This window comes from Tasmannia lanceolata, unplaced genomic scaffold, assembly GCF_043159265.1.
Source record: "Tasmannia lanceolata isolate RefF3 unplaced genomic scaffold, GAP_Taslan_0.1 ptg000037l, whole genome shotgun sequence".
Classification (NCBI taxonomy): domain Eukaryota; kingdom Viridiplantae; phylum Streptophyta; class Magnoliopsida; order Canellales; family Winteraceae; genus Tasmannia; species Tasmannia lanceolata.
Window position 1 is genome coordinate 24,080,001 of NW_027518714.1, and position 22,924 is coordinate 24,102,924.

Genomic DNA, 22,924 nt, shown 5'->3' on the forward strand with positions numbered 1-22,924 from the left:
AGCAAACAGATCTTACCAAATATGATCTTATATATCGTAACAAGACCTCTCAATTTTATGTCGATTGAAAATCTACATACGTTTGATTACAACAAAATGTCCTCAAACAATTAGCATATTGTCGCATCTTCTGGTACGGTGCACACTGCCCAGGCTGATGATGAAGGTCATTGATGCTTCTAAATGTATGTCCACCGGCGTTGGTTGCCAGAAGGAATATCATTTGAAAGATCAGTAGTGAAGAGTCACTGTAGGCTAGTTGAGATTCAAGGCCTCGATGGGCGAGTCTACTTGAAATGGGTCACTATAGACTAATGCCAAAATTTTGCGACAACAGGCTTAAGTGAAGATGCAGGTGATGGCGTGGTCATTGCAGTGGGTGAAGGCGCTTTTCTTTCAGGCGATCTTTGTTCCATCATTGACGAAAATCGCCACTAAACACTCGATCACTAACTTTGTGGTAAAATTCAAAATCCCATTCTTTGAATACATATGCAGCAACCTCTCTTAAGGTGTACGTTGGTCTCAGATCCATCTACTACTCGCCAACACCGTGGTCCCATCTATTAGTATGCAATTTGGTAGATTTGAAACTGCAAAAGTATGGGATTTCTTATCCCGCCGATATGTTCAATCTGATTTTGCTCAGAAATACAAGTTGGAACAAGATCTTCGCTTGCTGAAACATTTGAAGGGACAATCTATTTCCGAGTTCCACTCTCAGATGAATCTGATTTGGGATGAATTGGCCCTTATGGAACCTAAATGGATGGTTGATGCAGAGTTATGGTACAATTATCGAGAGGAAATAAGGTTGGTGCAATTTTTAATGGCCCTTCAGGACGACTTTGAGACAATTCATGCTACTATCCTCCATCGCTCGCCACTCCCAACTGTTGATTCCGCTTTATCAGAGCTGCTTGCTGAAGAAACTCTGAAAGGTCTTCTTCCTGATCCAGCTGCAGTCTTCGCTGTCCCTTCTCGCCCTCGAAACAATTACTCAAAAGGAAAATCTTCTCAAGGATATCCAAATATGTCAAAGATCCAATGTATCTACTGCAAAGAATATGGGCATATGGTCAAAAACTTTCCTTCCCCCACTTCTAACAACATACGCAATTAAAGAAAGGGGACTACTCGCTTTGCCGATGCGTCTGATACTCATTTTTACTGCAGCTCCTGCTTCAGCTTCTTTCGACAAAGCTCCATCTGATTCCTCTACCAGTCCTGGTCATCTTACAGCAGATCTTGTGCAAGAAATGATCCAACAAGCCATCTCACGGATTGGTAACATATCTCCTACTGCCTCTGCACTCTCGGTACCCTCAGGTATTTACTCTAATAATTGGTTCTTTGACTCTGGCGCTTCTCACCACATGACCTTTAACAAGCACTCATTTCAAAACCCTAAACCCATTGCCTCTCCTGTCATCCATACGGCCGATGGATCTACCATCACTGCTAGTCACATTGGAAGGATTAATTCTACTTCCATGTTGTCTTTGCCTGATGTCCTTCTTGTACCTCAACTGTCAATGAATTTAATCTCTGTGGGTCAATTATGTGATCATGGTTTTGATGTCATCTTTTCTTCTTCTGATTGTATTGTGCAGGATCACTTGACGAGGAAGTAAGTTGGGACAGGCAGTAAAATTGGTCGGTTATTCCGCTTAGATACGCTTCATGTTCCTCCTGCTCTTACTTCATTGCTTTTAGCTGCTTCCACTCCAGCATCATCCTCTTTTATATCATGGCATTCCCGACTAGGTCATGTTTCCGCTCACCGTCTTCGTTATATGATTAATAAAGGGTTGTTAGGACCAGTCCAGACTGAAAAAGAACTATGTTGTGTTAATTGTAAGTTGGCAAAACAACCAGCATTGCCATTTACTACAAGTACATCTGTTTCCTCATCTCCATTTGACTTAATACATTCTGATGTTTGGGGGCCTACTAATGTTTCTTCTATGGGAGGCTATCAGTATTATGTTATATTTGTTGATGACTATTCTCGATATACTTGGATCTATTTATTGCAGTCTCGATCTGAATTTTTACGTGTTTATATAGACTTTGCTACTATGGTAAAAACTCAATTTTCAAAATCCATCAAAATTTTCTGTTCTGATTCCGGTGGAGAATACATGTCATCTGCATTTTATGCATTTCTAAAAACTGAAGGTACTTTTTGTCAGTTGTCTTGTACCGATACTCCTGAACAAAATGGTATTGCAGAGCGAAAGCATCGTCATATTGTTGAAACTGCTCGAACTTTACTTCTCTCCTCTTCTGTTCCACGTAATTTCTTTACCAAAACTCATTCCTCCCCTCACTTACGATTCCTTATTTCCAAACTTCAAATGCATTCAAAAGCATCTTCAGTTTGAGGGAGGGTGTTAATGGCAAGTTCAGCATAGCATAGCACAGCATATACATTCCGTGTATATCTTCATTGCTGTCGATGGCAAGCACATCATATAAATTCCAAGTATAGCTTGATTGCCTGTTGTGTCACCTTGATTGCCTGTTGTGTCGTTTGCCCTGTATATTATTGCCTGTTTGATACTTACCTTTTATTGAATGTATACTAGTTTTGGGTTTATATCCTCTTGATTTGATATGCCCTAATCAAGGGATTATATTCATGTAACTTGTATAAATATATGCAACCGATGTACACAATGATCCAGAAATAATCAATACAACCGGCAGTCTTCTCTTGCTCTGTTTTCTGTCTACTCTTGTTCTATGTTTTTCACTGTTGTTTACAAACACCACCACCAGCACCACCAAAACCAACAAGAGGGTGAAGGGTCAAGTAAGACTTGGTACAAATTGGTATGGTGAATGGTCAAACCGTAGAGATGCAAATAATCCAAGTAAGAAATACAAATAGGAAATTAGAAAGAGGATTAGAAGAAAAGAGAAGTAAGCAAGGCAAGCCAAAGCTTTCTCTTAAATACTATAATTTCCCCACTTATGTAGGTGGCTACCATGGAAATAAGTCTCGAGGATACAATGCCTACACTAAGAACAAGGGAGGCACTCCAAAGTTCAAAGCAACCAGTATGCCCTAGAAAAAAAACAAGAAGTAGAGAAGAGTAAAAGAGAATAAAAGACTTATTAAAATGAGATCCCAATCCTTCTTTTATAGAAGATGAAAGGATACCAAGGCACCCCTTCATTTATGCAAACATTCAACCCTGATAGAACGTATCTCTCTTTCTCACCATCTCTCTCAAGCAACATGTTATCATAGCACTACGGTTCTTGATCTGTCTTACCTTATGTTCCTTAATTCTTTTTTTTTATCAATTCTTATGTAAACCTAAGATTTTTCTCATGGAATATATTTTTGTAAATTTTTTACATCCACCTACGATTCAGATTGTGTAGGGCCTAACACGTTTCGATAGGGTGAGGCCCACCATTTTATACACATACAAACTGTGGGTGTGGGCCACCATTTTGTACCTTGGGAGATGATTTTCGCTCCCCCTCCTCTCTCTAGGATAATGCGCCCCTCTTTTAACGTGAATTGTGGGCAGACTTTAACTCTTTTGACGTCAAATCATATTAAAAGGGGGGTGAAAAAATCATCGCCTGGCCCACCATCTTCACCCAAACGGCCAAACCCATGCATAGGGTGGGGCCACTGATTTCATACACAAATCATATTTTTATGACATGGGGCTCACCATTTTACTCATCATTATTTTGATGAGGTGATGGCCACCATTTAAAACCTTATCCTTTAATGGGGTAAGGCCCCCCATTTTACCTCATGTTTTGATGTGGTGGGCCTGACCATCTCCTTCCAAACCCATGCACTAGGCGGAACCTACCATTTTAGACCTCATATATTTGCCGGGGTTGGGCACCCATGCATAGGGTATGGTCCAACACTTTACACCACATAGTCTGATTGGAGTAGGGCCCACCATTTTATACCTTATGTTTCGATGGGGTGAGGCTCACCACCGTTTGGAAACACCAAAACGTGGGTAATTAAAAAGTGAGAGTACACCTTTTCCATTTCCATTTCCTACCTTTGTTTGGTTGCCATTTAGGTCAGACAATGTCTGCTATTTTCAAATGCCGGTTTGCAATGTTGACTTTCCTCTCAAATCACGAGAAAAGGAAAAATTAAAAGGACTTTCAATCCTTACACTGTTTGGATGCAGATTACCTTGTAGATTAGAGGTATAAATAGTCAATAGGAAGGATACAAACATCTGTAGTGTTAGATCTACCTACGATTTACCTGGTAGAATAGTGATAAGTAGTGTTTGATTGTCAGTCTCGTATAGTAATGGGAGGGGGTGTCATTACCAATATATATATATATATATATATATATATATATAGAGAGAGAGAGAGAGAGAGAGAGAGAGAGAGAGAGAGAGAGAGAGATGGAGCATAATTCTACTATCAGAATATGCTATCAGATTTACGGCTAGTCAACCATACAACCCACTCGGGTATAGTCTCAAGGTGTTTGAAATGACGCCAAGTATGGTAGTTTTACATAGAAATGTCTACACATGAACTCGGGGTGGCAATATGAAATTTTAGAGAAAGCCATATGTGGAGTAGAATTGGACATCCTACGAAGGAGTGACCGGGGCTATCACGGACCTTATCCAGTCCGTTCGGAGTCTCTGATAAGATGACGGGTATAGGGTTGGCTCCATCAGGGATCTGACTTAGTACACTGTGAATGCCGAAAGAGGCTTCGTCGGAATTTTGCCTAGTTAGATACTTGGCATATAAGCAAAACATGAGTTTCCTGTGTCGGCACATCTGGTAAGAGACATCTAAATGTCTTGAACAGGGAAGAAGGTACTGATGAGCCAATTAGTCAGAACACCACACGGGATAAATAGCTTGGAAGGATCCTGATATTCTAAGCAGAACAATCGCTTCACTGCTCGTATGTAACTTGGCCTTATGATTTGTCTGACTGTAGGACCTTCATGCGGTACTCCGAGCAATGTGCAGAATTCTTCATAGGAGGGACAGATTTCTTCCGAGCCGAATCAGAAGACGTGGTTACGCCTATCCCAAAACCGGGCGGCTGCCCCGAGGTTCCAATCGATCTCGGTGGAAGGTAGCAACGAGAAGAATTGCTCAGTTGGACGAGTAAACCATTGGTTGAACTCCATGCTCTCAACAGAATAGAAGTTATGAATCTAATCAGACAACATACCCTGGTCCATGATCTACCTACATAGGAGACAGAGAACCAAAACACAGTAAAACATTTGTTTTTGTATTTTTTGTAATTTTTACAAATTTTGACAGAGCCTGGACAGGTGAGGGGTTGAGAGCGAAGTTTGCCCCTATGACCCCGAGACTTTAATGAATACGGGGAAATACCCCTGAAAAGAATGAATTTGGTTAGGGTTTAGAGAACGATCTAAGCCTGTTTGAAGTGATTGTCGGGTAGAGCTCCGACGTATTTCGATCGTAATGACGGTTAGAAACAGGTCTAACCTTACTTTGAAGACCGGCTTATTTGAGCAAAGTTCTAACACTTTGACCATAATGATGGTCGAGAAAAATGAGGAGTAAATGAGGGGTCAAGGTTTCGAGGAGAAACAATGACATTTTGAAATTTGTTTTTGAAAAGATTGGACTAGAACATCAGTCTTTAGGTTAGGTGTCTTAACCATAAGACGGACACTCCTCCAACGTCCATGATTGTTAATCCAACGAAAGTGATTATATGGGTTTGCAATCATGACTTTGGACAAAACACAAGGTTTTTGAAATAACCCCTAGTTTTGGGTAAAAATAGCTGCGAACGATGCACATCGAGCTAGGGTAGTGAAATCCCTAGCAAGAATTGAGGCAACCAGATGACACCTTTCTAGACTCAATGGACATGCCCTATGTGGGCCAGAGGTTCAGTGTATCGTTAATCGGGAATATGCTCACATCTCTTGATAGTAAAAGGGTTTTGGTGTTGCCTAACTCTAAGCTCAACATACTCTATGTGGGCATGGTATACAACTATGTGAATACGTTGGGCTTTTGCATTGTGATGAAGGCTTGAAGGTCCCTCCTGCCGAAATGTCTGAACAACCCTTACTAAGAGGCCCTGGTGCTTTGGGAAGTTCAGTACAATTTCGTTTTAACGTTACCACAAGGATAATGTGCAAAGAGGTGGTGCTTTCACTTCAAACGGAACCGTGACCAACATCAAGTCGGGTAATGACATCCCAAACGACACCAATCCGAGGGTAATAGGAATGCAAAATATGGTGTGTGAAGTGTTTGATAGAAATTAATTAGGAAAACCTAGGTGCCTCCAGCGGCATTTTCGCACAATTGTCGGCAATTTTGAGCATCGGCTCGAGCGATCTTGTAAAGCAAGCTTATACTATAGAAAGTAAATCTACCACTTGTTTGATTTCGCTTGTGAGGAGTTGCTGCAACTTGTGAGAGATTCGCACTCATGATTACCCCTGAGCACAATGTAGTATTATGATCAAACGTAATGGAGGAGGAAAAAGACAATTTTTCTGAAAATCTGCCAAGTCACTATAGAGCTATAACCTTTAAATACCATCCCTAGCAGAGTTGCTAGTCTGTGGGGGCCGGTTTTTTCCTGCTGCTTCTTTCGGTAGCATGGGATCACCACATCGGGTTGGGGGTGGCTGTTTGTCTGCGTTTTCTTTGAACATGGGACCGAAATCCGAATTTCACAGAAAAGAGAGTCTTAGAGTCTCCAACTAGGTTAGGGCCTGTGACCCGTGTCTGCTTTTCCGATGAAACAGGGATAAAGATCCGAGTTTCATTGGAGAAGTAGTAACTGTGGACCCCAATCTGAGGACGGCGAGGGAACGGGTCCCTCACACCCTCTGGATCATCCACGTGAACGGGAGAACTCTACCAGGGAACTCTCAAAACGGATGTGTAGACACCCCATTTTGACTAAGCCCTAAACCTTCCCGGTTCGTGCCAAATCCATCCGAATCTCAGCATTAGGGTCCTAAACTTCACTCTAAGCTTGATTAAGGCTTTATTTTAATCTCTGCAAAATTTCATCGAGATCGGAGTTCGTTTGCTTGGCAAATGGGCTGAAATGGTGTGTGCAGTGCAAAGAGAGGGTGGCCCACACTGTTTCTTTGATTTCCCTCAAAATCCATGTATTTCAAGGAAAATCCAAGTCAAATCAAGACCTCAAATACCCATGTATACATATTTGGAAGCCTTGGGACCTCAGAAAAATCCTTGCAAAATCCCAGAAAAATTCGACAAAAAAATTCACAAAAGACAAGTAGAGTTAGTGCAGTTATCAACTGCAAGGGGTGATTTATCCAGTTGGAATCGCGCATTTGTGCATCCATCAAGTGGTAGTGCAAATATCAATTTTTAATTTTCCTATAAATATCAATCAAGGCCTTCATTTAGAGGGGGGAGAAGTTTTTTTTTGATATTTTTAGAGAGAGAGAGGGTGAGAATTTAAGAGAGAGAAACCGGATCTCGTCAAACCTCCGGCCATTTTTTCAGACCTCCGATCGTCTCTTCCAATCATCTTTTCCGGTGAGATTGCCGGAGTTCAGCTGAAGCGTTCCATTTACTCAGTCTCTATCACAAACCATCGACATCGTCTCCATCTCTCCTTCTCCGATCTGATCAACAAAGCATTAGTGAACTCCATTTTCCGGCAGATCTGAGCTCCGGCTAAGAGTCATCTTCTCCAACAAGCTCCGATCACAGCTACAAACCCTAGCTTGCTTATCTTTGTTCTCCGATCCTCCTCCTTCACCTCCACCGGCTCCGATCCTCCTCCTTCATTCCTCCACTGCTCCGGTCATTTCTCCATCTTCTCCGACTAGAGTCCGGAGCTCCACCCCATCTGCTTGCCATCATCGTTACCATTAACCTTCTTCTTCTTCTTCTCTGACCTAGAGCCGGCTAGATTCCGGCAAAGCTCTCATCGATCCAGCACATTTTTCCGCCATTGAAACCCTAACCTGCAGATCCTACCGATCCATATCATTTCCGGCCAGATCTGTCCATTCCGGCCCGGAATTTCACCTCCGATCATCATCTGCACCTTGAAGCGGTTCAAAGAGAGGGAGATCGAGGCATCCATACATCTTTTGGAGTATTTTCTTATCAATATTCATTCTTAGCTGAGGAAAATAGGTATTTTTTTTTAGCTTAATTTCTTTAATTTTTTCAATTACTGTTACGATTCAATGCTTATTCTGCTTATTGATGCTAGAATTGTACAGAGTTGTGATGAATTAGTTGTTTTTTTAAACCTGTAATTTAGTAAATCTGAAGTTATTTCACTATCGATTTACTAATCTAAGATTATTATTGAGGCATGATTTTTGAATTTAGCTGTACAGTTAATTTTGTTGATTGATGTTCTAGATTTTTTTAAATCTGAGATATCTCTGATACTTCTTGTTTGTAATTTGTGTGCTTTACGATTTTAGTTATGGAGGATAGCATTCCCCTCTAGTATATCTTTCAATGATTGATTTTTGGGGTCATTCCATATATAAGGCAACAATTAAATTTTTATTTATTTATTTAAACAGAGCAATGATAAGGGAGATATATAGATGGATATATGTGCATGAATGTGAGAGAATGCGTGTGGCTGTGAAGGTGAAAATATATGTGATGAATATATGAGAATGTGTATGTAACTATATGATTTGCACTTTGGCTTGGTCTTCCAAGGATTCAACTTCTCACTGATTTATGTGGTTTATATGCTGGTTCAACCTTCAACTGGTTAGGTCTTTTGCTGATTATAATTGAATTTGGTCTTTCACAATTCAGCCTTGTTATATGCATGTTTTGGCTCCCCAATTCCGCCCCTGTTTTGCATAAAATCAACCCCTAGTTTACATAGTTTCAACCGATGAATCGGCACACATATATTGCATTGGTTTAATACGCTCTTTTGAGTCATTGATTTATTGCAAATCATAAATACTCAATGACTTGATTCATTTCCTTTCACTTTGGTCTGAAAGTGACAGCATTCATTAGAAAATTACAAAATTAGTGATGGTCATATCTTTCATAATCGGAGATAGTTTGAGATAGTGTTGATTAAAAATGTGGTACTTATTATAATGCTATAAATATGACTTCGTATTTGGTTTACTATTGAAAATAAAACAGGAAAAGAATGCACCAAAATTTGTCCACATTTTCACCCTCACTGTTTAACATAAATCTGTGCACTGAATCAACCCGCTATTCAGCACAAATCTGTCCACATTTCACTCACTGTTTTTGCACTTGAATCTGCACAAGTAAATGCCTCCTTCAAATTAAAATTTGTACAAATTAGAAATATCATTTAATATATTTAACCTGCTGAATATTTAATACTTGTCTTTTATACTAATCTTTAAGTTAGATTTTGAAGATGGTGATAAATGGAATGCTCAGGTGAGAATATCTTGAGGCTTATAATACTTGTTTATTTATTTAAATAAACTGTTTTAGGAAAGAAGGAGATCAGATGACTACTCTATTCGATATTATCGACATGAGTACTGTCTGATCTCAAGGCGGGCTTAGAAATATTATTATGTGTATTTGTGATATCAGATGATTACTTTAGCATCATCTGATTTCACCCCCATATTGGGGCAGCGCTTGTGGTTGGGCATAGAAGTGTTTGATGTTGTTTTTACTTTATTAGGCTATCCAGCGGCTGGTCTGGACTAATTAATGTTATTTATCATTTTATGATTATTACAGGTTGTGCGCTCTTTAGTTATAATTTCTTCTTTGCTTAAATATTTGATTTGTTAGAAATTTGCGATTATTTGATAGCCTTTTCTTCTTTCTTTGATAGACTAACACAGTCTTATAGATTTTTGTTAAATTTCTTTAGATACTAGAATCCTCTTTCCTTGCAAGGACGATGAAGGCGCTAGTCTAAGCCCATCCTAGGAGACTTGCCCAGTCTTGCTAGCATTTTTCTCTGTCTCATCCTTATGCTGAGGAGACTTGCCCAGTCTTGCTAGCATTTTTCTCTATCCTACCTCTGTGTCTAAGAGACTTACCCAGTCTCATTCTCTTGCTAAACCTCCTCTTTGTGCGTCGTTTGGTTTTGGGAGAACACCTTACTCGGCTTGGCAACATACCCCTTACCCTTATGGGTATTGGGTTGCACATTTGTTGCACCCTAGGGCTAGGTAGCTGTCCGGCCCGGCTGGGTGTTTTACCTTTGCTAAATATGCGCAAGGTCTCTTTTTCCTTGTTACTTGTGAGCTTTATCTTAGCTTGATAGTCTCACTAGCACCCTTCTTTATCTCATTTTCTTTTAGGAGACAGGCTTTGTCTCATTAGCACCTCCTTCTTAGAATCCTATTTTCAGAGTCAGTCCTTAGCCTAGGAGTCTGTCCTTAGCTAGAGAGTCTGTCTTTCTTTCAGGAATCAAATTCTATCATCATAGGGGTTAGGATTCTTTCCAACCTCTCATCAAATCATGTGTTTTTCTATCCACTCTTGCAAGGTATAGGATGCTGTCCAACCCTTGCAGAGCTGTGTTTCTGTTCTTTTCCCCCGCAAAGCATAGGATGCTGTCCAACCTTTGCGGGATATCGGGAGCCTGTCCTCCCCTTATGATGATAGAATTTGTCCCCCTTTGAGTTAAAAACATTTAAAAACAACAAAAACATCTGAAAAACCAAAAATCTCAAAAATCTTGAGTCATTAGGAGTAGTTAGGAAATCTGTTCCGAACTACGTTGGCTTGATCCTCTTCCACGAGGTACGTAGTGCAGCTTGGGATCCACATCCCAAGTCCAGCCAAACCTTTAAAAATAAGCATTTTAAATCTTTCAAAATTACAAAAAATCTTTCAAAATATTGTTTTTTCGAAAGGATCTTCCTCTAGAGTTAGGAGGTTGTCCTAGTTAGAGAGTTTTGAGTCGGGAGTTGCTCCCTCGTTCGTTGTTTGTTTGTTGTGTGTTTTATCTGTTTGTGTTAGAGTTAGGAGTGAGTCCTAGCTAGGAGTTTTACGCCTCCGTCCGGTCAGTTGGCGATCCACATCGCCAATTGATGATTAGGTCTAAGATGCGATAGATCCTACTGTTTTTTTTTAGGATATACAGCCTAGCTACACATAGATTATAGGAACCACCTGCATTAGCTTAGGGCTAACCTGCATTTAGTTAGGGCATATAGGGTGTCCTAAAATCTACAATCCATTGGAATTTAAATAATCACACAAGAAGCTTTAAGAACTAGTCCGGTCTTTTAGATCGAGTTTAGGATAGAGGTCTAGATGTCTTAGGCATCATGGCTTAGAATAGGTGCGAAGAACTACGTTGCCTTGATTCTCGTGGAGGCGGGGATACGTAGGCTTCTTTGGATGAACATCAGATCATCTAAAGACTCGGGCCTAGGTATAGATTAGAGTCTTAGAGTTGTATGGTATCGAGTCATTTTCTATGTTTTGCAGTGTTTTCTTACTTTATTGCGCAGACCTTATACTTTTTTGGTGTGTCATGCATGTGTTTGTTCATCAGAACTTAGACACCCATTAGGCATGTCACTTATTACCTAGCTATGCTTAGGTGACACATGTTTCTTTTATTTTATCTTGTGTGCCTTTGATTTCCTCTCCGAGACATGCATGATTAGATAGACGTCTTCTCGGAGATATTCATTCCCATTTCATATGACTTTCGCTCAAAATTCTTTAAAATCAATAACAAATGGCATAAGAGACCAGGTGCTTGCACTTGGGCGGATGAGGTGCTCTTCAGACCTTCCAAATTCGTAACCAGGCACGAACCCTATTTTATATCTCTGGTTATCCGTTGCAACAGAGCATAGTATGGGATCCTTGGCCCACTTTCCTTGGATGGCGACTCTTCTTTGTTTAAGGTACGCCTCGAATCTGGGCTAGTCCCCGAATCGAGAGGTATCTCACCTTTGTATCGCCACTCATGCTGTGAGAGGCATTTTCTTTTGAGAGTTCCTTGGTAGAGCTCTCCATTCACGTGGATGATCGTGAGATAGTTAGCGCGTGGGGGCTCGTCTCTCACCGCCTCTCTCTCGGATCGGGGTCCACAGGATGCCACCCTCATAGCATAGCACGAGTGGCGATATAAAAAGAAAGAGATATGTCTTGATCCGGAACCAAGGTTCGAAGTCGAGACATACCTAAAATAAACTCAGAGTCGCCATCCATGGATATGCCATGGAACCCTAAAATCAAATCCTCTGTGCAATGGATAACCAGAAATATATATGGGTTCGTGCCTGATTACGAATGGAGAAGGTCTTAGAGCACCCCCAATTCGTCCGAGTGCAAGCACTTGGTCTCTTATGCCATTTTCATTAACTCCAAAGAAGTTTGGGTAAAAATCATGTGAAATGGGAACAATCCTCAGGAGTCGTCTACCTAAGCATGCATTTCTTGAGAATACAAATAATAAACACACATAAAATAAAATGAAAGATGTGTCACCTAAGCATAGCTAGGTTATAAGTGACATGCCTAATGGGTGTCTAAGTTCTGATGTGCAAACACATGCAAGCTATAGCTAAAGGTATAGGATTAGTACAAGAAAGTAAGAAAACACATCAAAATATACAATGGCTACACAACAAATCCTAAGACTCTAAATGATTAGCCCGAGTCTTCGGATGGTCTGATGTTCATCCAAAGAAGCCTACGTATCCCGCCTCCGCAAGAATCAGAGTCACGTAGTTCTTTGCGCCTATTCTAAGCTATGATGCCTAAGACACCTAGACCTCTATCCTAGACTCGATCTAAAAGACCAGACCAGTTATTAAAGTTTCTTATACGATTATTTAAATTCCAGTGAATTGTGGATTTTAGGACACCCTATATGCCCTAACTAAATGCAGATTAGCCCTAAGCTAATGCAGGTGATTCCTACAACCTATGTGTAACTAGGCTGTATTTCCTAAGGAAAACAAAGGGTAGACTAACGTATCCTACCCTAGTCATCACTCGGCGATGTGGATCGCCGACTAACCGGACGGAGGCGCTCCTATAACTCTAGGACAGACCCCTAACTCTAAAACAAGCACACGACAAACAAACAAACAAACAACCTATCAAAAGAAACTCCTAACTCTGAAACTCTCTATCTAGGAGAAACTCCTAACTCTAGAGGAAGATATTTTGAAAACAATGTTTTAAAGGTTGCTTATTCAAAAGATTTAAAAAAAATGCTATTTACAAAAGTTTGACTGGACTTGGGATATAAATCCCAAGCTGCACTACGTACCTCGGAAGAGGATCAAGCCAACGTAGTTTGAAACGAACTCTCCTAATTAAAACCTAACAATCTAAAAGATTTAAGGTTTTTAATGTTTTTCAAATATTTTTGACATTTTTAAAGTTTTCAATGTTTTTGACATTTTTAAAGTTTTCAAATGTTTTTGGGTTTTCAAACTTTTTCCAATGTTTTTGAAACTTAAAGAGTTTTCACCCTTTTGGTCAAAGATTTAAGGGAATATACAAAGCAAAACCCTAGGTCCGAACCGTAGGGCTAATAAGAGAAACCCCTAAACCAGGTAAACTAATGCATTGCTAAGCAGGACAACCGAGTCAAAGACTCCCTAACAAGAACAAATGAGTCAAAGACTCTCTAATAACACCAACTAAGAAAACGAGTGAGTCAAAGACTCTCTAATAATACCAACTAAGAGACGAAAGCGTCAAAGACGAATGAGTCAAAGACTCTCTAATAATACCGACTAAGAGACGAAAGCGTCAAAGACGAATGAGACAAAGACTCTCTATCTAGAAGAAACTCACTATCGAGACAAAGCCTGTCCCCCTAAGAATGTACGACTTTCCATCGAGACAGAGCTTGTCTCCTCAAAGATGCAACTAACTTCTAATGAGACAGTGTGTGTCTCCTATGGGTTAATTTTCTATAAAACAAAAAAAAAAGCTCCATAAGGGATAGATTCTAAAATGACTAGGCATGTCTCCGAAGGAGAATCACCTTAATGAGACCGAGGGTGTCTCCTAATGGGGGCCAGATAACTCTCTCATTGCCCTTGCAATGAGGAAGAGATGAACTACCATCTAATGGTGTCTAAAAGACTAAGTAAGTCTAACTAAGTAAAGAGGGGAGACTCAACTCGGATCGAACAAGTCTCCAAAGGATGGGCTTGGGCTAGCGCCTCCATCGCCCAAAACAAATCCTCAAGATTTCAACCGCAACACCTATAATTATTACCAAAAATGACTTCACGAAAATCATCTTTTTAAATGATCCCAATAGTGCTTTAAATTCTCAAACTAGCTGGAATGAATTTGATCCAAATGACATCCACAAGACAACCCTACAGATTAAATGTTATCACCACAACTAAACAAGATTCATGAAACAAACTACTCAAAGTCGGACAATCAATCATATATTCTGACTACATATATAGAGATTCTAAGAATTCAAGTCAGAGATCAATCAGATTTTGATAAATTTGGTAGCAGCCACTTAAAACAGGATAAAATAGGAGGAATTTTCATCTAACCACTATTAAGATCCAGGGATTTAGATCAAAGAATATGAGCTGACCCCCTGGATCTCCCACAAATATGCACTTTGCTATAAAAGGAGAATTCGAAATTGCAAACCAGTCCATGAAAATTATATACGAGTCTTATGCCTAAATGCACAGCAACAGGAATAACTACAGACTGTAATCTCCAAATTTGCCAAATCCTATAATTTGCATATCAACCCAAATCAGAGGATGATAAAAAATGCTACCTGAATTCCGACGAGATAATGGTGTTCGAGGGGAAATGAGACGACAGTAGAAATGATCAGAAGAGGTAGGCGCCCCAATCGAGGTGGCTGTGCTCTATTGCAACCGGAAATACCAGGATTCCGATGAGGTTGCCGAAGGAAGACACAGCAGCATCGTTATCTGTCTCCGAATTCTTTTAAAACCAGCAAACCCCCAATTGGAATAGAAATGGCTAAAATGGGCTTGGGGTGGAGAAATGGAAGAAATGGTACACTTGGAGGTGGGTTTCAAGGGGAGTAGGATTGTCATAATCGTAGAGGCTTGATCGACACCGTATTTATTGGCGGTGACTGAATTTCGGGTGGAGGTAGTGAAATGGCGACGATAAAAATGACAAGGGTTTGGATGATTAAATGAAGGATAAAATGGCCATCGTGGAGGTGACCAAGGTCAGACCTCCAGCAAAGAAAAATGGCTCTCTGAATCTCTCTTTCTGTGTTGTAGTGACCCAAACCCTAGCTAATCTCCCCTTAAAACACTTCTCCCTGTTGCAGATCTGATGAGAGTGAAGTAGATGATGGAGGTGATGAAAGGGCTATTGGAAGCGATGGAAGGGATAGAAAGAGGGGTTTTAATGGAGGTGGTCAGAGATGGGGATTGTCAGATTCCGGTAGGGGGTGGTCGGATTCTGGGTAGAGGCAATGGCGGGAGGCGATGGAAGAAGAAGAGGGTGATCCTGACCGATCGGAGCTCCGACTAGAGGTGGTGTCGGATAAGAAAGCTCCCCAAAATCCCTTTCTCTCTTTCTATGATTCCCTCTTCTCTGCGATTTCTTTTTTTCTTTTTCTTACGAGAATGGGTTTGGATGGAATAGGGTTTAAGGAAAAAATGGAATCGGGGTTGCAGATGGAGGTGGTGGAGGCGAGAGGTGGTGGTCGGAGGAAGCTATGGTGGTTTTGATATGGGTTTTGGAGTTTCAGATTTTGCAGGGAAATGGGTTTAGTCTTGGTTTTTCAGAGAGGAAAAGGATAAATGATGAAGGGGAGGAAGAAAATGGTGGAGGGTAGCTGGATTGGCCGGATTCCGGCCGGAAATAGAGTCGGAGAAAAGGAGATGCAGAGATGAGGGTTTTGGGTGAAAATGGCGGTTTGGGTAGTGAAGAAGAAACTGGTGGTGTAAGGAGATAGTGGGAAATCAAGGGGTTGGAGGCTTGAGGTTGATGAGGCCGGATTCTGGTGAGAAAACCACCGGAGAAGATGGGTAGAAGGGATCGGATTCTCCTCCCTCTCTCTCTCTGCTACTGTGTTCTCCTCCTCCCTCCTTAATTTCTAAAAATCTCAGATCCAGATCTGAGATTTTCTCTCAAAATCTCAAATCTGGATCTGAGATTTCCCCTTCAAATCTCCTCCTCTCTCTGGTTCTCTCCTCCCTCTCTCTAGAACGAAAATGAGAAAACCCCCCTCTCTATTTTCTTTGGTTTTTCATATATATATATATATATATATATATATATATATATATATGAGGATAGTGTCTCTAGTCTCTCCCTAGATAAGCTTATCTACTCCTCCGTTTAAAAAAACACAGTGGGCCCACGCTGTTTGGATGATCCAAAACATTCATTTGATAGGTCCTAACATAGATAGGGTGTGCCCAAAAAATCAGCACCAAAGGGTCATCCTAGAACTTCGTTTTGTGGGGCACACCGTGTCCAAAATGGACGCATATAAACGTGTCCATTCTGGGTACCACAAGGCACCACACAAAATTAAGTTCTAGGATGACCCTTTGGTGCTGATTTTTTGGGCACACCCTATCTATGTTAGGACCTATCAAATGAATGCTTTGGATCATCCAAACAGCGTGGGCCCACTGTGTTTTTTTAAAGGGAGGAGTAGATAAGCTTATCTAGGGGAGAGACTAGAGACACTTTCCTCTATATATATATATATATATCAAAATAAATGGTTGCTGATACTGGCACTCTTATAACTTATAAGCGCACATAATTTGATATGCGCACAAAATTTGATAGGTGCACGAATCGGCTCCGGTCTGGACGAGATTATGCACCCCCCTTCTTATATGAAAAATATTTTTATCTCCTTTTCCCCCATGGACAGCCCCTACCTTGATTAATTCAACCCCCCTTTTGGTCTGCATTGCACTCACTGTCTTGGCTCGTTCGCCAGGCAAACGCACTTGGATCGTGACGAAATTTTATGAGGATCTTAGTGAGACTCTAACCTATCATAGGGTAGAATTTGGGGTCCTAACTCATTGATTGGATAGGGTTTCGCACAAACACAGCGAACATGGGTCAGGTCAAAATGGGGTGTCTACAGTAACCAAAGCTGTACTATAGGTTTAGGGCCTAGAACCAGTAATTTTAATTTGTTTTTTAAGGCATGGTCTTTACAAAAATCTGAGTAAGGGTTATGGTTACATTCGGGGAAGGTGTTAGGCACCCCTCATGCCCGGGTAAACCTGGTCTCTTGACTTGATTTGCGGTTTTAAGTAACTTTATCAGAAATCTTAACTTTTTATCCTTTATTACGATTAGGCTTAATTCTTGTACGTAAATGAAATGAATTTACAAAGAAAAATAAAGAATCGGTTTGGGCGTTATCCGGATTAAGGGAGCATACTGCATGATCCGAGTCCTAGAAGGATCTCGTAGCGACAACCTTAATCAGGATAACTAAAACCAGGAAATGAAATGGCAGGACATAAAGGAAAAGAAAATGGTGGGTTTATGATTCCTTTCATTTGTCCAACGACGTCGGAGCATGAGGGCTCTCGTCTCTATCTCTTTTGTCTATGGTAGGACCGGAGACAGAGTGGCGGGATAAGGAGAAGGAATGTAGCCCTATTTACAAAGAGGGGCACAGATTTACGTTACAAGACTCAGGGCAAGAGGAGCCCTGGACCCTATAACTACTCTATACCGAGTTTTATAACAGAAATGTAGAAAGCTGAGAAATAAATGTAATTTTACAAATGGAGCAAGAACGCCTCCTGAAAAGTCGGCGGCGTAACGACGCTGGTTGGACGGTGTAGCTCTGAGTTCTTTGAAAATTCAACAGAACAACGACGCTAGTTGAATAGGATAGTTCCAAGTTCTCCAAAATTCAGGAGAACAACAACGCTAGTTGAATGGTGACGCTCCGAGTCCTCAGAAATTCGGCAGAATGCCGACGCCCAGTGTGAGCTCCCTAAGTATTTCTCTACATTCTCTCGGGTAAAGAAACTAGGTCTTTTAGACAGAATTTTCTTGAAAGTAATGAAAAAACAAAGGGACAGGGTTATTTTACTAAAGAAATCTCTATGGAGTATAAAAACTCTTCTGATTGATTTAGAATCTAGTCTTTACACTTACCCCCTATTTATAAGGCTCGGGCGACAAATTGCAAGGTGTGATTTCCAAATCGCAAGTTGCAATTTGGTAATCACACTACTTGGTAAATGGGTCACCAGTAGGTCAGTTGGGGGTATTTTGGGGATTTTTGGGGATTTTTAAGAGTTTCGGCGGGCTGCAACTCCTTCGTTTGGACTCCGAATCGTGTACGGTCAGATCCGTTGGACTCCTTGAAGCAAGGAGAATCCTGTGAACCTAACTTCATGCTTTGGAGTAGGGTGGTGTAGACACCCCCATTTTGCTATACTTTTAAAAGCAAAAGATTCGGTAGTGTCATCGAGTCTTGAGTCGGTCTTCTGCATTTTTGCATTTTTAGGATAAGTTGCGTCTCATTATAGGAGTTTTGAAGTTGATTCGCGATCATGAAAGTCTCTAGGGAATTCCATTAGTCTTCAGAAGATTAGAATTCAAGTTTTCAAGCAAGTGAAAAAACTGCTATTTTTAGGATTTTAAAGGTTTCCTTCATTTTCACCCATTTTTGTACTACAGGGGTATTTTGGTCATTCCCGATGTGTCCCGTTTGACCCCCGAGTTATATTTGAGAAATCTTGAGTGATTTTACGAATTTTGAAAAGCTGTTATTTTTAGAAACTCTCTGGGTTTTTCCCCGATTTGGGTATATTGATGGGTTGTGTTGGTCATTTCTAGTGTGCCTGAGACTATCTCTAAAGTATGACTGAATAATCCTCAAAAATCTCAAGTGTTTTATGGGACCTGCTATTTTTAGAAACTCATGGGGCTTCCACATTTTTATCATCTTATGAATATTTTAATCATTTCTCATGTATCCAAAATCATCTTGAGAGTACGGCTGATGAATTAGGAGTAATTTCATAAGATTTGGGAAACCTGCTAAATTTAGATCTCTTAAGGTTTTCTCTTAGTCTTGCACTTCGGGGGTATTTTAGACATTTCCGATATGTCATATCTGGTCCCTAAGTTGTGTCTAAGAAATCTTGAGTCCGTTCATAAATTTTCGGAAATCTGCTATTTTTGGAATTTCTCAGGGTTTTCCCTAGTCTCACCAAATTCTTACACCTCGGAGTAATTTGGTCTTTTCCTGTGTAATTCTTTTGATCCCCGAAAGGTATCTGAGAAATTATGAGTGATTTCCTGAATTTTGAAAAACCTGCTAAATGTGGAATTTCTCAGGGGTTTCGCTTAATTTGGAAATTCTGAGTGTTGAGGGCATTTTGGGTATTTTCAGGGGATACTAAATGATCCTGTTTAATATTGCTCACCGAAAGGACCCAATTTTAAAAGTTTCTATTTTTGAATTTTGACCACAAAGACTTTCCATTTTTAATTTTTCACTTTAGGGGTGAACCAATCTGAGGGTATTTTGGTCGCATTTGGATGTCTGACAGTCAAATAGGGGCATTTTGGTCCGAAAAGTTATTTTTCAAAAAAGATGGTCCGATCATGTGTGAGGGATGCACCATAAATGTCAAATGGGGTGGGTCCATATATAGAATGTTGAATTTAGAAAGATTTTATTGAATTTTTACGGAAAATCCCGAAACCCGTGTGAAATGGCCCATTGGGCTAAAGCCCGCAAAGATGGAGCTCATGTGGGTTCACCCATATGGGTCGACCACCATGGTGGACGCCCCACATGACTGACCCACATGAGTTGAGCACCTAACCTTGATGATGTCACAATGGTGACATCATATTTGTTAAAAGAAAAATAAAAAGAATAAAAAAAAGAAAAGAAGAAAAAGATGAATGATTGCTTAAAAATATTTTCTTCCAAAGAAGCAATCTGAAATGAGAATAACATGTCTTGATTGATAAGAAATTAAGATTTGAATCAATTCCAATTTGGAAACAAGAAAGAAACAAAGCAAGAAGGGAAAATTGGAAACAGGCCAAAAATGGGAGCTCTCACGTTAGGTATATATAAAGTCCCAACTCCATGTGACCGTTTGGGGGGTAAAACAGTCAAAACTGGGTCAAAAAATCAACTAGCCGTTGCACCCCAACGGCTATATTTTTTTGAAGAAAAACATTTCTCGGAGTTCCGAGAAAAATTCTCGGAGTTCCGAGCGAAATTCTCGGAGTTCCGAGCAAATCTCGGAGTTCCGAGAATTCAAACAGAGCCTTTAAATTTAGAATCTGGTGCATTTCTCGGAGCTCCGAGAATGTTCTCGGAGTTCCGAGCTCGGAGCTCCGAGAATAATTCTCGGAGTTCCGAGACTGGTTTCCAGCAAACAGTGTCGAACTTGTAAAATTCATATCTCCCTCATTTCTCCTCGGATTTTGACGTTTATATACTCTACGGATATGAGAAAAATGAGAGCTATCTGTTAAAAATATTTTCAAAAATATTTGAAAATGTTTTAAATAAGTTTTGATAGGATTTAGTTGCTGGTCCAGGTTGTTGCTTCGGAACTCTGTTTTGTTCATTCTTGTGTTGAATGCCATATGGGTCCCAACATGTTGGTACACCACCATGGCCATTCACTTATCCATTTAAGTCCTTAAAGGGTGTGTTAGTCTCTTTGAAAAATATATTTTTAAGGGTTTTAAGATGTGCCTTGATCAAGAGAAAACACAAGAGAGAAAGGTGATACATACTACCCTTTTGAACACTCTCTTGAATGAACTCTTGAGCCAATCTTCATTTGATCTTCAATGTGGTTCTTGGATTGCTTATGGGATCTTCACTTGAGCTCCTTGCTTTAACATCTTCCAAGGATGATGCCACCAATGTGTTCAAGCTCCTTTGCATGTTGATCCTCAAGCATGTGTTGTGTTGCATTGTGTAATGGCGATATGACATGTCAAGCATGTCAAGTTCCTGTCTAAGACACAACACTCAAGGCAACTGATCAGTCCATAAACGACTAATCAATTTGTATTTGTTAATCATCAAAACAAGGTGATTGACTGAACCCATGGGGAACCCTTGGGCTTACAATCTCCCCCTTTTTGATGATGACAAACCAAATTGATTAGATAGGTGGGAGGAACCTCTTATGAGGATTAGATGGACAATTTAATCATGACTACTCCCCCTCAACATATGCATGAGATATATTCAACAAGGTATAATACAAGAATGCATATGATAATGGATCTAATCAATTATACAAATTCTCCCCCTTTTGGCATAAGCAAAAAGGAAGAATTAAGCACTTAAGCACAATACATAAAGCATCAAGATATACAATGAGAATATGATGCTCCCCCTAGTTTCTTATCATGATTTACCAATTAAATTAATGTATATATGGCATGATAAGATATAATCAACATAGGAAAGGAATGACACAAAACAAATCAAGCCTATGTTGGAAAAACAAAGAGACATTCCAAATTTAGCACAACTTTTTAGGGTATATCTTAGTATATATATAATTCCAATATAAATCTACCCTATGACCCAAAATATAGTAATAGATTAGCAAGTTAAAGCTTATATTTTACTTATCATGAAAGAAATTACGCAAGTTTTAGACTTAGCATGATAAGCCCCCTTTTGTTTTTAAAATTCCTATTAGAATCTTATCATGAGGTGATGTGTAAGTATAGACTCATCATGATAAGCAAGAATATATATATTTCAAGTTAAAAATATATTCTTAAATTGTCATGCATAGAAATGGACATTTGATCATAATATGGCTAACTATTAGGATATATGGCATGACAGTGAAACTTATCATGAAAATACAAATTTTCAAGTGAAAGTATACATGATAAGCAATCAAATTCATAGAGATTAAGATTACAAAGTATAATTTTCTCCTATGAATGGGAAACAAGAAAGATATTCAAGATTGAGCACAAAATTCAAAAAGATGAACATTTAAGCCTTTTTTTTTTGTTTTTTTGTTTTTTGTTAAAGTATGAACATATAAGCACGTATAGGTGGGGAATGAAAAAATGAACTATATAAGCAAGTCATTATAGTCATTTTAAACATGAATATAGCAAAGGTAATCTCTCCCCTTTGTATTTGTCATTTGCCTTATATAAAAACAAGGTATGACATTACACAATAGGCCAAAGATATGACAATTGAATGCTTGGCCATCAAAACTTATTCTTGGAATAGATGATACCAATCTAGATCATCCAAGATAAGTCTAAAAGCCTAAAAGAAATGACTTTAAGTCCTAGGCTATGGGCTTTTTGTCTTAAAACAGTCACATGCTAGATGATACCAATTTAGGAGCATAAGACAAGCCCGAACTAACCACATATGGAGCAATCATGGCTCCTAATGGGTGTACTTATCATAATCCAAATGATATATACATTGAGTATCATATGATAAGCCACTAAGGACAAATCTTGACCTTTAAGCTCCCCCTTTGAAAGAGAGTCATGCAATGCATGAATCCAAAGTGTAGTCCTAACATAGACTCTAAGGATCTTCAAATGAATGATTTTAGATCAACCCTTGGGCTACGAAGACACTTTACTCTCCAAGTGTCGGTTTATCATGATAAAATGATAGTCATAGTCTAGCTCATCATGATAAACAAGCATAGCACAAAAGATGTTCAATCTTTGGCTCATGCTCCCCCTAAATGTGATATAATATTTTTCAAATTTAAGTTTTACTTCCCTAAGTATGCAACATATATAACTAGCCAGGGAGATCACATGTAAATGTATACCTATTCATGTTTGAGAGGTAGGCACAATGCCAATTTGTTAAATATTTTAATTACGGTGAGTGTACCATCTCCCTCTTAGAATCTAAGAAGGCTAAGGGCACCAATTGAGTGACTTTTAAGTTAAAGTTTGACAT

General features: G+C 39.7%; 1 protein-coding gene across 1 annotated transcript; it reads left to right on the forward strand.

Moving 5' to 3' along the window:
* Nucleotides 1–358: 358 nt before the first annotated feature.
* On the forward strand, nt 359–1,123 carry LOC143861332 (uncharacterized). The gene is made up of 2 exons (XM_077372268.1): nt 359–460; nt 530–1,123. Exons 1-2 carry the CDS (start codon nt 359–361, stop codon nt 1,121–1,123), a joined length of 696 nt encoding a protein of 231 aa, XP_077228383.1.
* Nucleotides 1,124–22,924: the final 21,801 nt, after the last annotated feature.

Bases quoted from the DNA above. Each gene is read 5' to 3' on its own strand.
- LOC143861332 (XM_077372268.1), top strand. From the start codon at position 359: ATGGCGTGGTCATTGCAGTGGGTGAAGGCGCTTTTCTTTCAGGCGATC. The intron at 461-529 runs GTAAAATTCAAA...CGTTGGTCTCAG, and splicing joins ACTCGATCACTAACTTTGTG to ATCCATCTACTACTCGCCAA.